At 40.4% G+C, this 26,501-nt stretch overlaps 1 protein-coding gene across 4 annotated transcripts in view; it reads right to left on the bottom strand.

Annotated features, from left to right (window-relative positions):
* Nucleotides 1-26,501, bottom strand: part of atp8a1 (ATPase phospholipid transporting 8A1) — a 112,217-nt gene that overhangs the window by 14,327 nt on the left and 71,389 nt on the right. For all 4 annotated transcript variants that reach the window (XR_009782884.1, XM_061724921.1, XM_061724919.1 and 1 more), the window contains 10 exons: nucleotides 25,123-25,187; nucleotides 19,112-19,284; nucleotides 17,646-17,829; nucleotides 13,804-13,914; nucleotides 8,145-8,219; nucleotides 6,662-6,784; nucleotides 2,802-2,880; nucleotides 1,678-1,739; nucleotides 1,418-1,474; nucleotides 1,023-1,130 (listed from right to left, as the gene is read on the bottom strand). Coding sequence is in view for 3 of the 4 variants with exons in the window: in XM_061724921.1 (XP_061580905.1) it covers nucleotides 1,023-1,130; nucleotides 1,418-1,474; nucleotides 1,678-1,739; nucleotides 2,802-2,880; nucleotides 6,662-6,784; nucleotides 8,145-8,219; nucleotides 13,804-13,914; nucleotides 17,646-17,829; nucleotides 19,112-19,284; nucleotides 25,123-25,187 (1,037 nt within the window). In the remaining variant the exon portion in view is untranslated. The remainder of the gene's footprint in view (nucleotides 1-1,022; nucleotides 1,131-1,417; nucleotides 1,475-1,677; nucleotides 1,740-2,801; nucleotides 2,881-6,661; nucleotides 6,785-8,144; nucleotides 8,220-13,803; nucleotides 13,915-17,645; nucleotides 17,830-19,111; nucleotides 19,285-25,122; nucleotides 25,188-26,501) is intronic.

Here is a 26,501-nt window from a genome sequence, read left to right as displayed (position 1 = left end):
TGTATGTTAAAGAGACATTTGATTTTATATCAAGTTTGCCAAAAGAGAAACTTGACAACCTGCAAAAAAGACCATCTATAGATCCTGTGATTTACACAATGTCTTGACTGGTTAGAGACTGTGAACTTATGAACTCCCACAAAGTCAGTGCACGTGCTCCGAACCTACAACGCTCATGTAAATTCTCACTTGGGAAGATCTGGTTTAGGGGAACAGTTCATATTTTTCCCCAACTGTGACAACTAAACTGTGAACCACCTCTGAGAGGGATTTGTCTACCTTGAAATAAGAGTTTCTCCTTTAAGAAGCAATACTAGTAAAGTATAAAATCATTTGTTTGCCTATTTGCACAGATAGAACTCTGCAAGGAATTATCTTCCCCAGTTTTCTTACAATAACCTACTATTGTTTTTTTTTGCAATGGAAAGATGCCTCTGTCCCCTCTACCCGCTCTCCTTCGAATGCACTGAGAAACGTACGCTTACTGGTTTCCCACTGAGCACCTGCAGTGACTCGGACACGTGACTTTCTTTCACATTAAAAGTGTGAATTTTATGTAATCTCTGCAAAATACATTATACTGCAAAGAGAGGTGATTCATGGGTAGATTTTCATAATTCACCCCCCATTTCTTCTAAATCCTCATTTGGCTTTCATAGTGGCTCAGTGTTTGAGTGCCACCTGTAGATACTCAGAGTTGTACGAGGGAACTGTAACACAAACACTGGGCAAATGAGACCAATTAAGTTATTAAGCAACACAAGCCAGAGATCTGATAGTTTACACTCCCGTGGCTCTGTCGGGAAAGACCTGTGTCAAGTTTTTCTCTCAATTTTCCCACCAGCAGGTCTCTGCAGAAAATGAATTATGAGGCGATTCGAGTCTGTCAGGGATTTGCGATTATATCGCAGCTCTGAAGGAAGACGTCATGATGGAGCGTGTGTGTGAGTGAGTGTGTGTGAGTGTGTGTGAGTGTGTGTGAGTGTGTGTGTCCAACCACATGCAAGCATGTGTGTGTTTACCTCGCCTGACATGTCGGGTGCCAGAGGGATGAGGGGCCACAGGGAGGAGTAGATAATGAAAAACACCACCCACAGGCCGATGCTTCCCCAGATGGCGATGTGACTGAACTGTAAAAGAAAATAGGGAACTCATTTAATATTTCTACTCTTAATTTAAGGTAAAACTGAGAATTTTATCATTTACTACAATTGCAAGCTTTCAGAATTCGGACTAATAGGTTTTCTTCTGAAAACCTGGAGTTTCCACACATCTGAATGCTTTCACGGTTAAAAGACCAACAAGAACCGGCCATAAAGAGATTTGGAGATAAGGAGGGGATGTAAACTACGTCACAAGTGTCAGGGGTCATATAAATTGGAGGAACTGAAAAAGAGATAAGAGAACTTGAGCTTACCATGGTCCAGGATGACGTTTCAATGCCGGCTTTAAGACAAACTGTGATGACCACAAACTGTGGAGGCACAATTACATCATTAATGTTCATCAGCAGATGTTTTAATTAGTTGTCAAAACAAACTATTGTCTTTCCAAAGTTGTAGCTAATAAAGTTAGTTAGAATTTTCGTCTTGAGAAAAAAATGAACCAAAATAAGGTGCATTGGTTTGCCATAAAGTGGACGGGCGAAATGAACTGAGCAGAGATTGACGCACGTACTGTGTAAACCATGTTCCCTAAGAGGAGATAGTCTGGAGTTCTTCCGTTGCCAAACACTGTATCTGTGAAAGGAATCAACAACAGAGGCTTTTAAGAACATTGCAGTCTCTCTTCAGCTCTCTGGGTTTCACAGAGCACACATTGGATATCAATTTAAGTACATCGCAGTGTGAAGTTCATTGTAAAACGTTCAGGGCGGAACAAGGAAGTTAAAGTGAAAACCACAGTCAAATGCTGCTTTCATTTCTGTCCTTTGAGTGAAGCTGGAATATTAATTCTGCCTTTTTTTTTTTTTACAAATGCATGGAAACAGAGTCTACCGGTGGCGCTGAAGTGAACGGAGACTTTGGATACATTAATCACGGTCAGAAATTTAACCTTCTGGATAGCTCATTCTGAAACTGAATGCCGAGATGTGTTAAGTGACAAAATAGTCATCTATTACACCATTAAGGAGAAGGTCAAAGGGTCTCTTGAAACCTCCTTGATTAATAAGAAAAAAATAAAATCACACACATGAATTTAGGTTTAAAATATAATCAGCGCCTCACAAAGAAAGAGGCTCCTTCTCCCTTTACTTCCGGCTGGTCACATGACTCGTGTGCGCTGAGGCTTTGCTGACAGCCTGTCAGTCAGAGTGAAGGAGCTCGGCGCCTTTGTTTAGAAAGCAGGCCCAAGCTTGTGTGGTCCTCAGGCCCGGCCAGCCGAGACATACCGGCTTAAAGATCCCTTTTCTCTCCGCGCGAACGGACACCTCGCATCTTAAAGTGCACCAACATGCACAACTGGAGTTCTTGCGAATTTATTTCAAACTCATGCAGACACGATATAAAATATCCATTTACTTTGGATCTTTCTGGGCATTGAACAAACACCTGGGAGAATTGGTTCGTGAAAAAAAAGAAGATAACCACACACAAAACGCTTTCAGCATGAACTGGTGCAGACTTTGAACATGTGCTTATTACTGCATGGTGCTCTGACTGGAGACACACACATGTTTTTAATTCATGCCTTGACAGCTGAAGAGAGAAGTAATTAAGACAAAGTATGTGTGTTTAACTGTCCTCCCTTTTTATCCCATCCACCGATGGGCCACGGAGGAGTCTCTGGGAGCCACTAACCATGTTGGAAGGCTTTAAGGGGGAACCAGAAGAGGATGACGGAGTGGAAGAGGCCGTTCAGACAATGGGCCCAGAAGACCTGCAAAATAGAAGCAGGAGGGATAGAGTGGGAAGAGGCAAAGGAGAGGGGGGGGCGGTGGGGGTGGGTGGCGGGGCAAGAGCGAGAAAAAAAAAAATTAGAAAAGAAGCATGAGAAAAGGGTGTGGGGAGCGCCAGCTTTCCAGGTGACCCCTGACCCGGACCCTTTGTGCCAGCCCAGCGCTGGGCTAAGTGGCGGTTTTGTCGGGGCCTCGGCGCTGAATGGCCACCCCGCTGACAGACACGTTGTATATCCTCTGTGAGTGTCACGGGGGAGAGACATGCTGCTGAGTGTGCTTACGAGCAGTGAAAGGCAAGTTGGCAGTATTAATGTTCAGGTTTTAATTTGTCGTCTTTAAAATAAAAAGGGTGGAAAAAAACCCCACACACATTTACTTGCAATTAAATGAACTGAATAAAAGAAAAGAAGAGAAACTGTAGAAAAAAAACCCCTGACTTCCTTCCTCAACGAGAGGAACATTAAAACACCGTGGATGCAGGAGCTGCCAGTGCGAGGGTTTTCTCTCATTTCGTTTCATTAGATTTTGGCACTTTGAGGGAATATAAGCTGGTGTCGTAACAAATGGAAGGACAGTTTAAACAAGCAAAAATCCATCTCTGAACCCGCAGAGGGAGACTGACAGGCCCTGGCAGGGGTTGAACGGTTTTCACAGTAATTATTAAAGACCTGGAAAATGGTGGCGCGGAATGAACACAGTCTGCGTGTGTCTGTCTACGTAGGCATGCAGACTTTGGATGAGTTGCTGAAATCAATACTCGCACTTCAAAACCACCTTTTGTGAAATGTACATTATGCAATGCTCGAGCCAAACAAAACACTAATGGGCGGTGTAGCATGAAACAGCCGTGAAATCTATTCGGCCAAAATAACGCACCACATTTGGCCCGGTTTTCCCCCTCCTCATGTTGACCCAGACGGTGGTGTTAATTCTGAGAGATGAAAATTTGTCAAACCCGGGGAGAAAAAGGTGTGACGTACACAATACGTAAAATAAAAACTCCCAATTAAATTGGTTTATTTTCTTTTATCAAACGGTCCCTGGCACATGGCAAATACAAGGCTCGTTTTTTATAAAGTCGCTCATTTCAACAGCTTCAGCAAACCTGTCAGTGAAGCATTGAAAAAGACTTATTCACGGCATATTAGACACTTGGAAACCTGGGAGATTTGTGGGATATCTGGAGGTTATAACTTATTTTAAAATAACAACACTGCTTTAAACTAGAGAGGGTTTTTTTTTTCCTAAATATTTATGCAGGAAAGGAGTTAAAAATGAAAGGGAGCAGCCCACAGAAAGGCAAGAAAAAAAGAATACGGTTCATAAAAAGGTTTGTTTTATTCGCTTTTCTGATATACGTTGACCTCAGTGCCACAACCTCATCACCTTTTCTACCAACTAAACAAAGTTCCACAGCAGCCACCCCCACCCTGGATTACCTCACACCCCCCACTGTGTACACAAACCCAATACACAGACCTAACCAAAAGCAAACCCCCCCCCACCCCAACTCCTCCGTCTCTTTAGTAAAATGTGTATTATATTGTGACTAATGCAACAGTTGTGTCTTTACACCAATTAACCTCCCACTGACGAGATCAGCCCTCCATCAACCTCCTCCACGACTGTTCCTTCCCAAACACCACAGGTGGGCGAACCCGCCCCAGCCTCCTCTTAACAACAACGGAAGCTAATGAAATCAATAAATGTTCATAAACCTTTGTCACAGAGGAATCCTAACCCTCCATTCAACCCGAGAATCTCTTACACTTGTCTCCCCAGAAAGCTGCTCAGGGATCCACTCTGAATGAATGCCGGGTCTGTCTGGTGAAGGTTTGGCCCTTTGTGAAAGTCCTAATTGCCAAAAAAAGCAGAACACGTGAAAGCCAGTAATTAATATAGAGCCAAGTCTTTCCAGAACTGCTCACTCCTTCGGGTTCTTTATGAACGAGTGAGGTAAGAAAGAGGAGACAGAGTTTAAGCGAAGTAAAGGTGACTTTTATTTTTCTGTTCTACTGCTGTCATTATTAAAGCCGCTTTGTTTATTAGCGAGACGAGAATCCTGATTGTATAATTGAAGGTGAATGAACAACAAAGCAGAAGCCCCCTGCCTTAGGTTTCCAACACCCAGAGCCTCTCCCGGCTCGCCCCTCAGCACAAACAGCTTTAATTCACAAAGACAGTATCTGTTGTGTACAAAAGGGCCAGGCGTGCAGAAAGACGGGCTTCGAGGGGCCAAATTCCTGCTGGATTTTCTCGCCTCGCCTCGGGCCAGCTGCAAGGAAAATATCTGGGGAAAAGAGTGGACAAGCCAGCAAAAACAAATTGCTGACCTACCAGAGTCATCATTTATGGGTCTTGGAAAATCTGACCCAAACAAAATTGAGGTTCATTTACTTCCAACTATCAGATTAATATTTTTGTAATCTGTCTTTGGCACGTAACACCTAAAGACGTTTTCAGGAAAGTTCATGAACGGAAAGCATACCCTGCAGCAGAATTAATCAAATATTTAAACTTCGCGGTCACATGTCTTATCATTTAGTATAATTAATGCTAAACAGAATAGGATGATGTCATGTTAAATCTTGTGGAACGTTAGCAAGGCTGCAGTAAATGACGATAATTAATTTTTTCAACCATTTTTTCTCTTCCAAAAGTTACAAAATTTGGAAAATAACCAGTTAATTTCCAGAATATAGTGTGATGTTCTCGTTTTTAAATTAAATACTTACCTGCTGTACTGTACTTACTTTTTAACAACTTGTGTTTTTTACTATTTTACCTCTTTTCTTATAATTTTATTAGTTATTTACTATTTAATTGTGTCTTGTCGCTTTTAATATTGATGTAAACCACTTTGAATTACCTTGCCTTTAATGCAAAAGTTTACGTTGTTCAATCATCTCAGAAGAAATATCAAAGAAGCAATTTTTCTTGAGGATTATGGAGGATTTATTTTAGTCTTAAAAAGCAGTAATTACTTCTTTATCAGTAAAACTGGAGTTGAAATCAACATCAACTGATATATGCTGTGTGTGCCCTTCTGGGTTAAAGTGATCCGATACTCCTGCTCCCGGGGCAAACAACTCCCCTTACTTAAACAAACTGCATAATTTTCCGCGACAAATGCCGTCACAGAATGACAGCATGTTCTCAATTACCTCGTTGCTCCAATTCTTTCTGCCGCGTCCCAAAAATCATCTGACCTTCTCTGCCCCCGACCACCATGGCCAATCCGCCTTTAATCTACCACCATGTGGTGCTAAACAGGTCACCACGCCTTTGAGGAAGATCCAGCAGTATCTGGCTCAGCGTGGAGAAAAGAGGAGACGACTTTATTACCAGCGGGGTGAAGCTAACGGACAGTCCCCGCAGGGAGAAGACAGAGTGCCTAAGACGGGCATGAACTGGGCCACAAGTGGAGATAAATCACACCTTCCCAGCAACACAACATTCATATTCTCCTGTCAAGAGTTTCATGGGTTTAAAAGAGATGCAACTTTTGATTTTTAATGTATCTGGCAGAAATGTATCCCAAACTTTAAAAGAAAAATATAAAAATACCAAATTTGTGAGTGCTTTGTGTCACTCAAATCAAGTCAATTTAAAACTACCAAAAGACGGTTGTTCAATATGTTTGAAGAGACTAATTAATTACTTTAAATAACTAACATTATTATAGCAGAGATGACGAAACACAGGATAACAAAACAGCAACAACAACATGAGTTCAGAACATGGACTAGAGACATAGATTACCTTGGTATTAAAACCCATTGCATTCTGGGAGGTTTTGTAGAGCTCGGGGTATTTCAGCATATTCTCTTTCCTACACGATCGCTCAAATATTCCCAGCGTGAGAGGAGGCAAAGCAGTGAAGATCTATATGAGGGAGAAGCGCACACACACACAGACACACATCAGCTTCAAGATAAAAATGATTATTTTACACCAATCATAAAAAGATAAAATGATCTTTAATCACATTTGAGGTTTCTCCAGATGCCCACCTTGACCATTCCCACCAACTCCATATGTTAAAATATGTTAAATCTTTAGAAGATTTGCTTCATTCTTTTCTCTCTTCTAGAGTTTAGTTATTGAAGATCACTGACCTTAAACCTGCTGGGGTTTCTTATTTTGATTTGACATGGTCTGTTCATATGCAAAACCTGCCTCAGACGAACATCTGCAATGGACTGGACTAAGAAGCAGGTATTCAAGTCTGGCTGAAGTTTAATTTCTTAGTGGTGTTGTAATGTTCTGTGTAGCAGCTGCCGAGAGGACTGATGGTATTGTGTGAGCGAGAGCCTCAGTAGGTCAATTGGTGTGGGATCATCGCAGGCCCATCTGGAGTGGAAGTCTAACGGCCTCACTCTGCTGGACCAGTGAAGCACAGGACATGCTCCGTTGGGTTCCTTTATTATTCACAGCCAAGCCCAGTCAGATCTCCATTGAAGTGTGGATTTATTCCACTGCCCCCCAACAGACCCTCGCTGAGCCAAAATAATTCTCCAGACTTTCGGAAAAGTCATTTTAAAAAGAATTCTGATCCCTCTCCTTAGTATATATCAATGGTTATTGTGAAGAGAGAGAGTTACTTATTATGACACTGATAAAAGCCTATGTTTTGGAGATGTCTCTCTCACTTGGAAAGTTGCCTGTTCCATGAATTGCTTCCACCATTAGTCATAAGAGGAGTGTGGGGAAATGTGACCTCACACTCCTTTCATTTTTTATTTTTTTTTTGACTTTATGGAGTTTGTTTTCATGTGCAGGTTAAAGCTATGTAACAACCACTTATAGTCTTAACATAAAAAGGTATTAAAGAACAGAAACACATTTTTCTTCTGCTTAATTCATGACAGATATGAAATATGAGTTCATTAGGAGTGGTCCCATTATAGTGCCCTGTGGGACTCCTAACATCAGCAGCCAGCTCTCCAGCCTTCCGATCCTTTTTTTTCATTCAAACATAGCTGGTCCTACTAACTACACTCTATGGGGCATAGGAAGTTGTTGTTGTTTCACATTCAGTACATAGTTTAAGGCTCTGAGGGAGTATGTGACTGACAACAGGTCATAAATAAAAGGAGAACATTTTCAGGATGTTAATGCCATACTCCAGCAATAAAGGTATCAGTTTTATGGCACCGTAGCATACAAGTTTTTATGTCAAAGAGAGGACAGAGTCGAGGAATAAAGTGGGCTCTTCAGAGAGCACATTTGAATCAACACTCACCACGTTGTACAAGCCAATGCACCAACGTTCAAACAGGATCTGACCAGAGAAGCCATTGACGAAAGCAAACCAGATCTGGAAGAGACAGAGTCAGAACAGTAATTTAGGAGCAGAGAACAGAAAAATCAAACATTTATAATACAGTATATATATATATATATATATATATATATATATATATATATATATATATATATATATATGAGGTTTCTCAATTTTAGTGTAAATGCATATAAGTGGCTTTTCATTATTATCCTTTTAATTCTTTAAAGCACTTGCTTATGAATTTCACAAATTCTGAAGTCGACATGTAACACTGAAAACACTGAATATGTTTTCCATTAATGATCATGTGGAAAAATGTAACCATTATCAGATTTGACACAGGGGCATTGCATCCACAGACTAACAATGTGTTTTTCCCGTTTCACTATGTTCTTCACAGCCTTATGGCAATTTAGCATCAGAACCATCTCTCCCTCACATAACATGCACAGATCAAAGCGAAGACGGCTCCTGTGGGTACTTGTTCAAAATTACGGAAAGGGGAATGCATCTCGCAATGACAGCTGTTTCTGAAGTTTCTGAAATAGAACAGAAATTAATGTTTTCTGTCAATGTAAAAAATAAATAAATGTTTTTTACATTAATGTAGTTTAGTTGACCAGTGATCAACATGTCATTAGTGTAACTCAGCCAAATATCAATTTCAACAAAAGATGAGGAGCCAATTTGGAACAAATCAGGAAAAAAAAGGAGGGAGAGTGGGAAAACCAAGACCTCCAGACCTCCATCACCTTTGTGCAAATTGTCCACTGTATCCGTCAGACAGTTACCTTCACACATAGATCTGATACACCATTTCCTTCTGATAAACCCGTTGACAGCAGAGTTGAAGAATAAGGTTAGTTTTAGGGCAAGATCCAGGAACGAGGGACCCTCAATGATGACGACATTGACAAATGTGAGAAGAGGGAGACAAGGGTAATGGAAACCATCTGCTGAGTGGACATAAGGCTATCACATTATATATACCTGAAAGAAATTAGGTTTCTGGCATCAAGACAGCGCCACGTATATTAAAAGGATATTTTACTGGTGAAAGCATAAAGTTGATTTATCTGAGACCTTTTGAAGTAAAACTAAAAGGTGCAAATTGAAATTATTTGCATGTTCTGAATCAGAAACTGCACCTCACTGTGTTGCCGTTTGACACTTAGTGATCCAGGACAGGCTTACGCTCATGCCAAAAACTGTCAAGAGAACATAAGGGGAGCTGTGTTTTGGCCACGGCCTACCAAGAATTTCCTCGCTTCATTTAACGTCATTATGAAGGCATGAACCGCTACAAATTCTCAGATTGGGACAAAGCCCGTTTGACGGCCCCACCCGCTGCTGCCACTGTCTACAAGACCAACACCAGTCTGGTCACTGGTCTTTTCCCAGTAATTGTGTGAGCATATGCATGAAAACAAATAGTCGGGGGCTGCAGATGAAGCCTGTTTTATGTATGCGTGCTTAGACCCCGTCCTTTAGTTTCCTGCTCCACCACACCTACTCATCACAGGTAACAGACTCTACTCCAACCATGTTGGTTTAAAAGTCACGTGGGGTGAATATTTAAGCATGTGGTTCTGAATTGAGAGCCATTTACTTACAATAAGACAACATAATTGGACATTTTAGTTCTTTGCTGGTTTAGAAATGGATTTAGATGCCGTTGCTAAGGGTTATGCGTTGATAAGGGGTAAGTCATGAGGCAGGCTCAGCCATTAGAATGGCTCAAGCGATGGTAACGAGAAGCTAGTGGGTAGGTCAAACTGCTGAATTAATTACAGTTCTGCTCAATGAGAGCCTCTGGGCTCATATATTGTTGTGCAAAGTTAAAAAAGACTCCTATTCACAGGGTTTGGTAACTGCCTCAGTGTGAGTGTTTAGGCCTAGTCCTTGGGGTCCCAATAGCTTCTCTCTCTTTCTCACTCCCCTCATCTCTTGAGGGACAGATGCATTGATTTGCTCATTAGGGGAAGTACTAAGCGGGATTTTTCTTCCTCTTTTCTTCTCGTCATTGAGTACCACTCAGTGGAGGGGTGTGGCTGGCCTCTCTCCCCCCACTGCACTTCATGAAAACAGTGATGGAGAGAAGTGGGAGCTAAGAAAGGAGAGAATTGGGCAGGGGCAAGCGAATAAGAGGAACTGAATATTCATCAGCAAATGAAAAATCATTGATTCCAAGTCCACAACACAGGCTTCTGGTGTTTTGTAGACGTAGCTGGGGGGCAGTGATATGACATTTGTCCCTAACAATGTGAATCTTAAGTTTCGCGCTGCAGAATTGCTAAAGAATATATATATACAAAGCAAGCCAGGAATAAAGAAGAGGATAAGGAGGTGAGGGAGCTGATAAATATGCTGAAAATATGTGGTGCAGCAAACAGAAGCGGTCTTACAATGCCAGGCTTGTCCTCCGTGTCGGCAAGCTTTGCTCTGCTCCTCCGCAGCTTCTCTATACTGAGCGCCGCTGAAAGAGCTTTCATGTAATTGCCTCATAAATGCAGTTTGTCTGTCAACCCCTCTGTAGCATCCAGCAATGTGTCAATCAACCTCGAGTGGCCAGCTGGACCGTCCAATCGACTCGGGTTGCTATGGCACCTTTTGCTAAGGTTTCTTAGCCTCAACGTCTTTAAATTCAATTCTTTTCACTGCTATTCTTTATGTAGTGGAGAAATTTAACAAAGTCAAAATCAAGCTTGGGACTCACATAATATATAATTATATTCACGTTAAGGATGCCTTTCACATTTAGGATTTAAAGTTACAAATCGAGCAAAAACACACTTAGTGTTCCTAAACTGTTAAGATGAAGAAATCCGGACCATAATGAAAAACTTAAAATATTTGCACTTCAATCCACTGAAAAAATGCCAACATTCATTGGTATTATAACCAATGAATCACAAAAAGAAAAAAAAACCCTGAGACCTCAAGGTCTTGAAGCTACTTTGTGCTTGAATTCAAGCATCCCATATAGCCTCAGAACACATCTCTCGTAGCTACGAGGAATGAAAGACTCTATGGGAGATGAAAGCGACTTACAGTCTACCGGCTCTTGCACTCAAATCGTAACAAACAATGTACAACAAGATATGAATGGAGTGCACGAAAAGTTAAGATTCCTGTCCATATCTCTGATTCTTTTCTTTGCAAGGTAGAACGAAAGTAAGTCAAAGAGCAAAAAAATGAGAGCTCACAAGTAAATCTCTGAGCCTCACAAATGCAGCTTTTACTCAGAGCCAGTTTGCTACGTGCCTGAGTGTAACAAAACAGGAACATTTGAAATCCCGAAGCAGCCAAACAGTGAAGAAATGTGCCATTATCTGCCTGGGTCCCCTGAAGGGGTGTAACATGGGGGGAGGGGCCTTTTCAGAGGGCAACAAAAGGTGTGCTGGAAAGAAGTTCACGTTGCAGACAAGAACTATAGATGTTGTTTCCCAGATTTTGGAAAAGACCTTTGACAAGGGGGCCTGGTAAGTCTCAAAGAGCAGCTGTGATTGGATACACAAGAAAAAACAACTTCGATTTAATTTTAGGCTCCGCCAGTACGCCGGAAAATTTAGAGCTCACAGCACGGGCAAAGAGTGGATTTAAGGTCAGCGGCGTTCTTGAATTTCTGACCAATATACACTGGAAGCTACGCGGCCTCCTACACAGTTAAATATGAGTGAATCTCTTCAAAGTTTACACATGGTTAAAGAGCGACAAACAAAAGTAACTCAATATTCAGGCCAAGATTAAATGTCGAATGCAATGGTTTTGCCATCAGATAATAAAATTAGAGGAAAATGTAATCTTACTTTGGATTTGAGTACGTAGCTGGCACAAGTCCTTATTTAGAAAAGGGCAGCGAGATTGAAAATACATAATTAACTTATTTCAGGCGTTTTAGCCAAGAGAGAGATCAAGTCACCTCTTTCACTTCAGGTCACAGTGAGTCAGCAGCAGACTCGCTGGAATGCTCAAGGTAGCCGGCTGATTTTTCATGGCAAATAAAGTCGAATGAGGATGAAAAAGGACAGAGAGGTGAAGTGTCACAGAGAAAGGATCAAGAAAAGAGGATTTTGTTCCCGCTTTCTTCTTCTTCTATTTTTTTTTTTTTTACATTTCAGTATGAATGCACCCTTTTCAAAGAGCAAATCACATCTATTTCTTATATTATGTTCTTGTCATCTTTATGTTACATTTATCTGGTGTGGGGAAGCTGAAGATGACAGAAGAGGGGAAAAAAAAGCTTTAACTATTAATCTTAACGGCACAAGAAAATGGGACTGGCTTAGAAGACAATTAAGAGAACATTTTGTTCTTATGACACTCTGACCCAAACAACCAAACTCATATAAGGTTGTGTCACAAACTGAGTTATCGTTAAGGTCACCCAAGCTTTCTCTAGTCGGGATATAAGTGCGTTTTCATAAAAGGAGCTGTGTTGACACCAATCACAAAAAAAAATGTGCCTTTCAAAAACAACAAAATATTGCCTTAGACAATATGGATAATTTCATTGGCACCCATCAATTATAATGTAAGATAAAGTCAACAGCAAATGTCAGAAAGGAAAGTATAACTGTAATTACATTTGCATATTTCATTAAATTAAAGCATTACAGGTGTATTATAACATGTAATATGAGTTTGAGTCTTGTTTTTCATCTGCAACCCTGCCTGGGATTTTAATGACATTTCATAATGTTTTATAATATGGATCAAAAATTGAGCATAATATTCAGCCTGAAGCCGGCGCAAGAGTTTAGTAAAGAAGGATGGCTTTTTAGTCCAGTGGAAAATGCAAAAGCTATGGTTACCATGCCAACTTATGCTTCGTGGTACCCTGATGTGATCAAACAGTGTCTGAATTTAGATTTTTGAGTTGATAGAGAGCAAATGTTATTATCTGGATTTACAAGTGCGTGGCCAATACTTCAAAAAACCTGAGTGGCGCGAGTGAAAAAGCTGGTGCTGACGGGAAGCACTTAACCTGTCTGGTCTCTCTTGGTCATAGCTCTGAAGTTACTATCTGCACGGGCTCTGGCAGCTGTCATATGCCATCAAACTCACCACAAACCATCAAACAGATGCTACAAGAAACATGCAACACCAACTAACCTTCACCCATTGGCACACACAGGGGAAGGCTGAGACTGAGTCCCTGGACAGCAGGGCTGATTAAAACATTAGTAGAAGTATTTTTGTGTTTCAGTTAACAGAGAAGAGTTTAACCTTACCCAAATCTGCCAACATGTGCAACGATAACCTATGAAAGTTCATAAATCTACAAGAGAACATCTCTCAAACCTCTTATTAACAATGTGTAACATTTCCTTAATTACTGCATGTTTTTGTTTACGGACCGACCCTTTTGATTGTGTTACTTCTGACCACGGATGTCAAAACACGACCCATTCAGCCAAGAGCTACACAGACTGGCAGGTTCCTGTACTGTGAGCAGCCAGTCAACAGAAATATAAACATGGAAACTCTAACAACCATTTTTTCCCCCCTTTACATAGTCATGTTATTAAAAAAAAAAAAAATCCTCAATGCTCTTCATTCACACCTGGTGCGTTGCATGACTTTTGGTCCTGAGACACTGCGTGAGACTTACCTCGATGATGTAGAGAACGATGTTCTTGTAAAAGCAGTACAGGATGCATTTGGCTACACGGTTGTAATTCCAGGCCCCGTGAACAAGGAGTAGATTCTTCAAGTATTTGAACTGAGTGGGAGAGAGCAAATGGGAGGTGACACCATGATGAATGAAGAGCAAAAGTCAGAGTATCGCAGATTATCTAATGTTTTTTTGATAATCGGAGATCAGTGCTGGAGCAACTTCAGGATCAAAGAAAGTAGTTTGTCATTGCCTAGCAGAAAAAAAACCAAAGGACTCATGAGGCACTTTGGGAAAGTCTCTTTTTTAACACATTCCAGATATATCTAGCCATAAAAACACTTAGAAATGGTTCATCAGGGAGCCCTGATCTCTAAGGGAAGACTGTAATAATTAAATATGTTAATAACTGATATTGTTTAAAATCTTGTGGCCAACATTTTAATTTCTATGGCTGTAGGACAATTTTTATTCATTTTTTAGAGGTGATCAGATTTGCATGTGATAACACCACCAACCCATGATGGGGGGAACCATGACAACAGCCCTTTCAAACTTCATCCTATGCAATTTGGTTTTAGATCCAACCACTCAACTGAAACTGCCAACTGCTTTTTTCCGGAGAATATTAAATCTAAACTAGACAAGGGGGGAGTTGTTGGGGCTATATTTTTAGATCTAAAGAAAGCCTTTGACACTGTGGTCCATAGTGTTCTGGTATCAAAGCTTTCAATGTTCAACTTCTCTCCTAATGCCATTGAATGGATGCAATCCTATTTTAAAGGCAGAGCACAGAGGGTTAGGATAAATGGTGAGCTGTCATTGGCCCTTGGTTGTGATGTTGGTGTACCTCAGGGATCAATTTTGGGACCCCTGTTGTTTAGCCTTTATATAAATGATCTCCCCACTGTATGCAGTGAGGCTGAGATCCAAATGTACGCAGATGACACTGTCATCTACGCCCATGCAACAACCAAACAGCAAGCTGCATGTAAGCTCACAGCAGCAATGGCTCATGTCACACATTGGCTTAATAACTCCTGTCTCACTTAAACACAAAGAAAACTGTATGCATGTTTTTCACAAAATGGTCAACGGATAGTCCCACACCTGATGTCTATGTTGCAGGTGAAAAGATGACAGTGGTATCTGATTTTAAATATCTCGGAATAACAATTGTCTCTAATTGAAATTATTTTTTGTTTTTGTTCATTTGGTTTGTTATTTAGTCGTTTATTTTTTGTTTGTTTCTTAATTATTAAATTGTACTCTATCGTTTTTCATATATCCGATCATTTTTCTTTTGTGTAAATTCTTTGTAATTTTCCTTTAATTTCTATCATTTATAGATTTCTAACTGCTCATTTGTATATTTTGTTTTTATAAGTATGATATTAAATTTTATGTTAACTACAGGTGGAGGCACCTGATAAGCTCTTTTGAGTTTTCGCCTCTTCCTGCACTTTAATTTGTAAAGTTGGTAATTTTATTTGTGTAATGTTTAACTGTGCAAATAAATAAATCTAAAAAAAAATCTAATCTCACATTTAAAAAACAAACTAAAACCGTAAAAAATGTCATAAAGTTTAATCTGTCAAATTTTCGTCACATCAGAAACTGTCTAACTACTAATGCTGCAACATTATATTTCAATGCCATGATAATGTCACATCTGTCATATTGTCTGACTAGTTGGGCACAAGCGTCCTGTACAACACTTAAATCTGTACAGTCAGCATACCACCAAGCTATTAAGGTGCTTGACAAGAAGCCAAACAGCTTTCATCACTGTAACTGCCTCAGAAATCACAAATTACTGAGTTGGGATAATCTTACCAAATTCACTGATGCTTGTCTTGTTTATAAGATACTGAATAACTTAGCTCCTCCCCCTCTTAGTGTTTTGTTAAGCAGAAAACAACAGACAATAGTCGTACTAGGTCTGCAGCAAGAGGGGACTGCATAATACCTAGGAGCAGGACTGCTTTTGGACGGTCAGCTTTTTTAGTAAGAGCATCTCATACATGGAACAGTCTGCCAACATATATCAGAAACAATGACACATATCATTCATTTAAAATTGAGTTAAAATCATGGTTAAAAGACAAGTGTGTGACCATATTCTGTGACTTGCTCAAATAACATGAAGCCTGTTAAAAATTTGTTTAATGTTTTACGTATTTATTGTTTTTATTATTAAGTGTTTTATGTGCTCTTCTGTGTTCTTATTTGCCCTTATGAAGTGCACAGTGTAGTTGCCATCACACCTGCCCAGGGACTGCGGTTGAAAATTAGCCAGGATGGCTAAACTGGCACATTTACAGATATGTTTATTAATGTGCATTGTCCCTGTAATCTTAAACTGAATAAATAAATAAAATAAAATGTGTTTGCTCTGGATATAATGTCATTAATGCTATGTTGTAATCCGTTTTGATCGTCAAGATCGTCTGCTTTTTTTTTTTTTTTTTTAAATCATTTCTGGTTATTCAGAGTGTTTCAAATAAATCTGGAGGGGCCAAGTAAAGACATTTCTGGGCTGAACATAGTTTATGAAACAGGAGTGGCAGGTAGGAGTAGAAGAGGAATCTTACTTTAATTCCTGAGACTAACAGAAGTTTGTTTATAAGGGTCTGCTCATCTTTCAGCATCACCACAAAACTCTTGTTTGAAATGAAAACATGGGGGCAGGCTACGGTTTGTGTGACCCCCCAACTCCAACGGCTACATCAAACAGAAGTTAACGCAGAGCCGAGCTGACGACAGACGGACAGCAGAGGTGCCTCACCCCGATGCCTCTTAACTCTACGCTTACTTAGACAGACAACCGAGTATGAAATCCCAGAATCTGGCTACCTAAAAATTTACAGCAGCAATTTATGTACAGAAATAGGAAAAACATGCCCCGGTGATTTATGTCAGTTTTCACTGATAAAATTACATTTAAATAACACCATGATACGGGAAGTCTGACTTAAAGTCTGGAGGCGTAATTTAATCTCGATGCAAGGACATAGTCTAAATAGATTATAAAAAGGTACTTAGTTTCGAAGGACATATACCTTCTACATGTGATATGGATTGAAGGAGGCACTTCAGATGCATGCAAGTTTCTTGAATAGTAACTGAACACCGGAGCGCAGAAAGCTAACTGTTGCCTTGTAGCACTGTAAGGCCTCTTGGCTGTAACAGACACACGGGACGCTGAGTGTTGTGCTGTATAATCGACCCACGACACAAGAACTGAGCTCTTTGTTGAGAGAAAGTATCAGATATCGACGCAGAGTTTCAGAAAAACTGGTTACCAAGATGTGAGTAGGTACTTAAGCAGCATTTTGCTGGAGTCTGTTTCTGTATAGTTATGTTTGGCGTCAGGTGTCACCAGATGCCCGTTTTACAGGTGTTATACTCCTTCACTGTATAAGCTAGAGCTCTGTCAAACATGTGAGCCATTGTTACTCGGAACAATGTGCCGAGCTATCGTTTACGCATATTACACTTGAGGAGACAGTGATGAGAATGACAACTGGTTTAATGCATCGCTGTGTCCTGCAGCCAAACTGAGGACACGCAAATGCAGCTCCGGAGTAAACATATCCTCACAAGTAAAATCTTGACATTACCAAAGTTTAGCAGTCTGGTGTAAACATGTGTTTTCAGTGTGTGCTTGATTGAAATAGTTAATGTTACATCATTTGGGTCTGAAGCTCTTAAGTAAAGTGTGTAACTGGGCTGTTACCGGGTCTTTCTCCAACAAACTGAACACCACTGAGCATTCAGAGTCTCTTTTCTCTATTCAACAATAACTGATGACTCTTACTGCGGGCCACCGTACTCACCTGGGCGATGGAGTAGTCAGAAGAATTTGCGGCCTGCAGCCCCTCATTGCCTGAAATTCCCACACCGACATGAGCCGTCTGGATCATTCCTACGTCGTTGGCGCCGTCGCCGATGGCCAGCGTGATCACCTTCACCTGTTTCTTCACCATCTCAACCACCTCGGATTTTTGCAAAGGAGAAACTCTAAAACAGAGCAAAAGCACAGTGAACATCACACACTGGGTTTCCTTTAAAAGGAGATGTACTGGATTTTGACCTCTTGTTGGAAGTTAAAGGAATTTCCTGCGTTATTAATGAAATTTCTAAGACATGCCCTTGGTCAAAATACCACAGAGATGCAGTACAAAAGCTCCCTTTTCAATCATTTCTGCACTTTCACAGTGGGTTGTTTTGGGGGCGGAGTCAGGCATTTGACTTAACCCCACCTCTTTTGTGTTGCAGTGAAATTTATTTTCTAATCCTTTTTGATTTCAAAGTTACTACCTTGTGCAAATCACTTCAGAAATACAATAAATTCAGCATGATGTGAAGTTGGCTGACGATGAAGCCATGGAGAAATGGATATTTCTACTGTGATCCAGGAGAGTGAGGTGTCCGTGAGTGGTTCCCTGAATGATGTGTTTTTAGACTTACACAACCCTAAAAGTATCAGAGACGTGTTATCTCAAGGTTTTCGGATTAACTTAAAAAAATACCAAGAACCCCCTCACAGTTCATTAAGTCAGACATTATTCTTTTATACGACTTCAAAGTTTATGATCCAGAGTAAAGCCTAAGTTCAAAACACCAGGGATTCTTCGTGCAGCAGGTTGAGTGTTAAGTGTCGGCGTAGGGAGATAATGTTGTAAACTTCATGTCTATCTTTAGCCGTTAAACTGCTAATGTTTATATTTGCTGAGGTTTAAGGGCCCTCATTCATCATCTCACGGTGTATCTAGGTGCCCACAGAGTGTGCTCAAGGCACAGGTAGGTTAAGGCTGGGGGAATAAATAAATACAAATTGGACGTCCTGTATGAAGTAATAATATGGCATGTAAAGGTTTGCGTTTGTTCTGAAAACACGGTGCTGACTTCTGGCCCCGGACCCTGTCATGGTTGCTTGACTACTTAAGTACTTAAGTAGTCTTTATGTGGCCTCAGCAGGCCACCAGAGCACCTTCGGGATGTTGAAAGGTTTTAATACGCTAGTGTCGTATTAAACTACTTTTTAAATAGCTGCCATAAAAATATTTAATTGATCGTTGTGGCAATGCCTTTAAGTCCAAACACAGTTTTCAAGATATAATCAATCACTTCTTTTGCACAAGGCTTGATGTATTTAGACGGGGGTATTTTACAACATTCATTTTTTTTTTATCATTTTATTGACAATAATCTATTGGTAGTTACAGCTTTCCTTCAATGTCCTGCTTGTTTCCTTCTCTTATGTTCCAGGTTTATTTCATTACTTGGGGGTAAATCTTACCTGCAGCATATGACAGCTTTACAGGACAGGGCGAGGTCCAAGAAGTATTGGCGCACTCCAAAAGTAAGAGCGTATTTTAGTGTCTTGCCGTCAATAATGAGTGCAAAGTCATTTTCCTTGTAGAGCGCATCTCCCAGCATTCCACAGTGGTGGCTGAGCGTTTCCCTTGTTGCCTGTACAATGAAAAACATTCAACAAACATGAGTTTAAATTAGTTCCTTGAATTGAAACCACACTTTTGAGGGTTTCGGAGGAAATGTAAACCGTTCTTGAATAAACAAATGTATTTTGTCAAGTTGGCTTGGCCTCCAAGAGAACCGCGAGCTACAGTAAATGATTATTCCATCTATTATACTGGTGATTTTAATTAGCTGCAAACATCTACTTGTATAAACAACAGATCAATTATATGTGCAAATTAAGATGATGATATGTCAAACAATGCAATGAATTCAACAATATGACAATAGTCTGTTCATTAGAAACTCTTCAAAAACGACTGCAAATGTCTTTTTCTTCAAACTTCTCACGTTTCGTATCAGAGGTTCACACGTCAAGGGTTTTCTCAGCTGTCTTCGTGTTCTTTTGGCTTTGATGCCTCCTTTACAAATGACAATCTGTTGCAAAAAATCCTCCCTGTACCGTATTAATGCCAAGTATGCTCATATGCTTAATGTTTATGGATGATGCATAAAAAAAGGAATTGGAAAGCAACTGTTTGGCTAAACAAATTTAAATTACAATTTGTCTTGAAGGTGGGCTTCAAGGACAGATATTCATCGTTGATATGATCACAGTTAATATGTTTTAGTTCCTCTCCATTAAAGTGGTCTCCTCCTGTTTTCTGCAGCCGTCTAAAGCTGTTTAATTGTGCCTCTTTCTGCCTTTACTTTCGTCTTTAGCTAATTAAATGGATCACAATGTCTTATTTCACTAGTTCACCGTCCAACTCATCTGGCTCATTTAGAGTGGGAACCAGTATATCTAAATAAACTCCAGATATCAGACAGCTTCTGTGTCATTAAACACGGTCAAGCACGATGCATGTCTGTGTCACACTGCTGATGCAATTCCAATTCTTCTCCATATTTTTCCTGCCGGTTATTCTTCATGTTGAATCTGGTTTCTTGTGTCCCAAAAGAAAGGAACATTGTCTCAGACTTGGCCTGGCTTTGTAACGCACCAATTAAATCTTATTTGACCTTTCTGTTCTTGGGACGGGGAGGATAGTGGCCTGGTGGTTAACAATGCTGCTTCACAGCAAGAACAGTCTCTGTGTGGCGTTTGCATGTTCTTCTGTGCTTACGTGGGTTTTCTCCAGGCTCTTCTCGTTTCCTCTACAGTCCAAAAACATGCACGTTAGGCTAACTGGAGATTCTTAACTCCCTACAGGAGTGAATGTGAGCTTTGGTGCTTATTTGTTTAAATGTGGCCCTGCAATATACCAGCAACCTGCCTTTCGCCTGAAGAGAGCCGGTATAGCTGCTCCAGCAGGCCCCTGTGACCCTGAATATGAAGAAGGTGGTAAAAATAATGAATGGATGGATGGTGTGAGCTTTAAGAGTAACCTGCTTGGTAAAATACAATGTGTTAAACCTCAGGAGATGCCTATACAGCTTAAGTTATCAAAAAACATCAGACATTATTAGGAATAAAAGAGGGAGGGGTCTGGCCTGGCGTGGAGGTCAGAAATGTCAAAAGCATTGAGATTGTACCGGGGGGACCATTTAATGTACACTTGCCATAACAAAACTCTGAAACCCCAGCTTAAGGGAAATATTTGTGGAGACGGGCTTTATGTTTCACAAAGCGGGAAAAGGAGAGTGAGAAACATGAACGGAGAGAGATGATGGATTAACACGAGAGAAACTGAGCAAGAGGATACAAGCGGAGAACAGCTGTGAAGACTTAACCATCTCTGGTGGGGTCTGTTAAACAGCGTGAGATGGTGAGATGGTGAGCTGTACGTGGAAGTGTGTTAAGGCCAGAGTAATCGTAGGTTGTGATATTTACATTCATGTTCAACTGCTTCATTTGGGTTACCGCAGATTACATCTCGCTATCAAGAGGAGAGGAGTAATCTCTCGTAGAAGATGGCATGCCGAAAGTATGAGAAAGAATCCTGTTTGTTTGGAGCACAACCGATTCATCATAGTGTGATAAGCAAAGTTTACCATTTCCTTAAGTAGGACGGTCATTTCCCCCACAATTACCACGGAGGAATTTCAGCACAAATGCTATGGCCCCTCTTAAAGCCTTTTTGTTGTGGCTGCGATGATCAGTTCAGCCTATGTGACCAACTAGTGTTTGGTTTTGGACCGGGTATGTGGCGTCCATGCAGAAACTCAAAAGAGCTTCCTTTCAAGACTGAGCTGCATTGTTGATACTGACCTTGAGGGACAAAGCCAACACAATGTGACACTCAGTATGTGGAATCTGGACGTAATTTATGAATGTAGCATCATCATCTGTCTCCGAGGCCCACAAAAAAGGGGGATATTCCTTCTTAGTTAAAAGTGTTTAACGTGCACTTTTGACCACCGAAGCATGAATGGTTCAACACAGATTCTGATTCTGCAACATTTCTTTTTGATTCTGCAATATTTTACCTTGCCAAGTTTTCAACGAAAAAAATGATATCAGCTATGCTTGCAAGCAGCGACTTGCAAGTGCTGACATTTTTAATCTGATTTTAAATTTTGGAGTAGTTTGGGACTTCAGTGCTTCATGTTTGGGTGTTAATGAAGTTAAAATCCCAGAATTGAATAAGACTTCAGTTTACACAAGATCCCACTGAGTGAGCATGTTTTCAGGAGATATTCCAATACACACTGTACAAGAGTGTGTGTGTGAGAGACAGACACACAGACAGACAGACAGACAGACAGACAGAAGCAAAGGCGCTCAATAGGAATGGGCGATATTTTACCGTTCACGATATACCGTCAAAAAAATTCCTCACGATAAGAATTTGTCATCTCGCGGTAAAAACGATAAATTCCCGTTGATGACGTTTTTGTGTAAAGCTGATTTTTGGAAGGAAGGAAGGGAGAAAACAAGGAAAGGATGAAGGAAGGGAGAAAACAAGGAAAGGAGGAAGGAAGGGAGAAAACAAGGAAAGGAGGAAGGAAGGGAGGAAAGAAAGAAAGAAAGGGAGGAAAGAAAGGGAGGAAAGGATGAAGGAAGGGAGAAAACAAGGAAAGGAGGAAGGAAGGGAGGAAAGAAAGAAAGAAAGAAAGAAAGAAAGAAAGAAAGAAAGAAAGAAAGAAAGAAAGAAAGAAAGAAAGAAAGAAAGAAAGAAAGAAAGAAAGAAAGAAAGAAAGAAAGAAAGAAAGAAAGAAAGAAAGAAAGAAAGAAAGAAAGAAAGAAAGAAAGAAAGAATCCCATTGATGATGTTATTGTGTAACAAACATGGCGGATCTGAGAGCGAGATAGATTTATAGTTAAAAAGGTGGAGTTGAATTGGTATTTTTTTATTGCCATTTTTATCGTTATCGGGATAAATGCCAGAAATTATCGTGATACATTTTTTAGTCCATACCGCCCATCCCTAGCGCTCAACAGCTTAGAAGGATGAATAAATACATAAAACATTACAACATTGGAGCATTTGCTTGAAACGTGCCACCAGACAAGCTACAGTACAACCGGATGAAATTCTGCCCTGTCGTTTTTGAGGTAAACACTTTAGTCATTTTCTAACTCTGCCTAAGGGTAGCTCAGTCCAAAAAACTGCTTAGGAGTGGCCGTGTTCCAGGTAGAAAACCGAAGTCTACAATATCTGACTCACTGGAAGTTGAGTTGCGGATAATGTTCTGCAAGGCCCTACTCAGGATTTTTGATCCACAGCGGTCATATTTTTGAGCTGACATTATTCAGTGTAGTGCACTGAAGGCAACATTCAGAATCTGGATGTCACTTCAGAGTTTTTCACATTATGCACACAAGCTACAAAAAAACGCCAACAAAAATAAAAACAATGTTTGTCTCGAGTCTTCAAGAGACATTAAATTAAGAGGAATTTGAGCATTATATTTTAAATCTCTCATATTTAGTCAGTACATGGTGTGGCCTTTGATATGTCATGATTGCAAGAAAAAAAATGTGTCACCTTCTGGTGGATCCATGTCCTTTTTAACTTCCCTAATCGATTTAAATCTCAGCTCTGGTAACATAAGACCATTTTTTTTTTCTTCATTTCTTTTACTGGTTCTGGAAAGATGAAGGAGTAAATGCAGACCAGTTCTGTCCAGTGTGTCAGGTACATACAGTATATACATAGTGTAGCGCCCTCTGTAGGTTTGACTTTGAAGATTTAAGTATACATACCAGACAGGTCCTAAAAGTATGGTCCAACATTTGGAAAGACTCAACAAAATATCAGCGAGTTTGGATGATACTTTTCCTAAATTATACACAGTTGGGGTTTTCCTGTCCATGCCAACACTGTTGTTTGAGCAGCTTTTGTTAAACAATGTCACCCAGTCCCAAAACACGGCACACCAAATGTTCATTAAACAAGAATCCAAAAAGGAAATGATAACTTTTCTTTTACTATCCTTATTTTTTTTTAACATCATGCCAATGACTAAAAATATACCATTTTACCCTGACTGTCCTATGGAAAACCTTATGTAAAACAATATTTAAAAATTCAAGTGCATCGGTCCAACAAATTGCAGGCCAGAACTTTGAAACGCTCACTTTCGTGACAACAAGAGCATTTGTCTTTCATTTCCAGCACCGCAAAATTCAGATCATATTTAGTTTTTGCAACAAGAAATGACAATTAAGCTCAAAAGCACAGTAAGAAGCGAATGTTTATTTCCTCTAAAGACCCTTCGATGGCCAAGAATTTACATTCAAGGCAGCTATGTTGTTTAAATGATCAAGCTCATTTGCAATGCAAAATGTGCACGCGCCTGCCAGCTGTTGGGTCTCATATGAGATGTCTGCTCCGGGCATTTTGAGTTCCAGCACAGGAATGAGAATAACATGAAAAATAAATAAATAAATAAAACATGGCTATGCCATCTCATCTAGCCCTGAGTGCCTTTTCTAAATAATATTATGCAAATACTTATTAAGCCCTACATACTTTCAAAACAAGCCAATATCTTTAATATCTTAACTTCAGCAACTTCAGTTTAAGTAGGATTTAGCACACGGGGTCTCAAAATATGACCTAACCACTTCTAAACATAGCAGAGAAGAGGACAGGCTCGAGTAAAGCTCTTTCTAAACTGCAAACACTGCTGCCTGGCTCTCCGTTCACTGTGGCTCCTCAGCTTTTTTCCTTTTGGACTCCAGTAAACTGCCTTATGTAAGCATCTGCTCAACCACAACAGAATGGGAGCTGACATTTCAAAGCACTGGTCCTGAGCATTATGAATGCACTGAACCCCGATTCTACCTCAGCTCCATTTATCACGCTTAACGACGAGCTGACAGACTGAAGGCCGTCCATCAGCACTTAAACCACCCCCCCCAATACTAAACCCGCTTTTCATCGCCGCTTTCCCCTTCTTCTCCGACTAACCAAACCCAGGAAACTCTCAGTTTTGGCCCAAACGTTTAGCTTTTCCCCCCTGAAATTGCACGAACTTGCCCTTTTCTCTTGCAGGAAGAAAAGAGGAGGCTCTCCCGCCTTAACAGGCTTTGGCTGCTGGCTGTTTTAAGGATGTTAAGGCAGATTTGAGCCTTTAAGGCCATTTTACTGTATGTGGAGGACATCCAGTGGATTTGTCAGTGAAGTTTGAAGACAGTTTTATCCAGAGGAATTGAGTGAAAATAGTAATGTTATATACACTAGGATATCCCTAAACCACATTTGTCCCCTGAAGGCGAGCTACAGAAGCAGCCTTTAGTATCTGCATTATCTTGTTTACATGTCTGTAGAAGGTCATTAGACGGTTCCACATTTAGAGAGAAATACGCCTTTATATGAGCGTGAAGAACATGTTCGTACCCAAAGAGGAAATCTCTATACATCTTCCATCCAGACTACTTACATCAAGACTGTCTTCATTGATGACAAGCATGCCCATGTTCTTTGTCAGTAGTTTGCAGGAATGTCCTACAAAAGAAAAAGAAAAAACAGAATAAAATAAAATTCTACATCTCTGCAAGCACTAACCCTGAAAAGACTGGGCAGCAGGCACATATGTCGACAAACATCTTTAAAGTTGAATCTCTGCTGTCATTCATATTCAAGGAGTCATTTAAGTAACTTCAGAAAGACAAAAACAAAACAAAATACACAGAACAACTTATTAAAGGCTGCTAATTAAAATGTAACAGCTAAGAGCAAATGTCTCTGGGCATGACTAATGAGCTGGGCTTACAAGAGTATGTCAGTTTCCTGTTTTAATAGGCAGTTACAACTCTGGGTTACCAAACGCGACTCTCAAGAGAGCGTTCTACTCTTGCTCTTGGCCGGGACAAACACGCAGGGTCACCAGCAAGGTGCTGGAGGGAGCCTCTCATTGGGGAAAACAGAAATGTTTCATTAGCCAAGTCTGCAGTCTGCCGTTCAGCGCTGCGGCTGTATGAAACGGCTGCCATCTGTGGCACGACCGCATAAATATTTGTGGGTTTCAACACTTTGCTTCTGTCTGGAGAGAGATTAAACTTTCTTTAAAAGGGGGGTTACCACAAAAACTGACTGCTTTTTTTTTTTTTTTTTTAAGTCATGGGTGGCCATTTCTAAGATGAAATTCTGGACCCAAAAAAAAAACAAAAACAAAACAAAGACAAAAAATTTAATACAATACACAGCACACACAGAGGAAATGAGTAAGTTCCACCTCCAGAGTCAGAAACCAGACAGGCCCGGGGTCTGGGGCCTGGCAGACTGCTCTCTTTAAGTGCAGAAGGTGCAAACGTTCAAAAATCTGCCGCTGTGTACAAAGTGTCACGCAATCTCAACACTGTCTCCGTTTCTTTTTTCAGTTCCTGCCACAACCCTTCCGCTCAATCTGTTTACCTTTGAGCTCGTTTGAACCCTTTAAAAAAAATATATATATTCCTGGCCTTTCTCTGCCTCCGTTGGAGATAAACATTCCTCCGACACGCTTCAAGGAATATATAATGATAGTTACGTCCCAGTAAACGTGGTTGTCACCTAGGTAACGGCGATTACAGATGCATTTTTGTTCCACAAAGGCTACTCAAAACTAATAGTGAAACACTCTTTTATAAAAGCACTAACAGTCGGAGCACGCACTTGTGCAGACGAGAGTGTTTTTTTTCTCGTTAGCATCTCTCTGCTTCAGCAGATGATGCACCTTGTGCTCAAAGACAAGGAAACGATAGTAAAGTGAGCTCAAATGAGTTTTGCAGTCTTGAGCACTGCATTTTTTTAAACTACACTCTCAAAAGACTGCCAGCA

This window comes from Cololabis saira, chromosome 7 (genome assembly GCF_033807715.1).
Source record: "Cololabis saira isolate AMF1-May2022 chromosome 7, fColSai1.1, whole genome shotgun sequence".
NCBI lineage: Eukaryota > Metazoa > Chordata > Actinopteri > Beloniformes > Belonidae > Cololabis > Cololabis saira.
The sequence above is the reverse complement of the archived record's forward strand: the minus strand, read 5'-3'. Positions and strand labels throughout refer to the sequence as shown.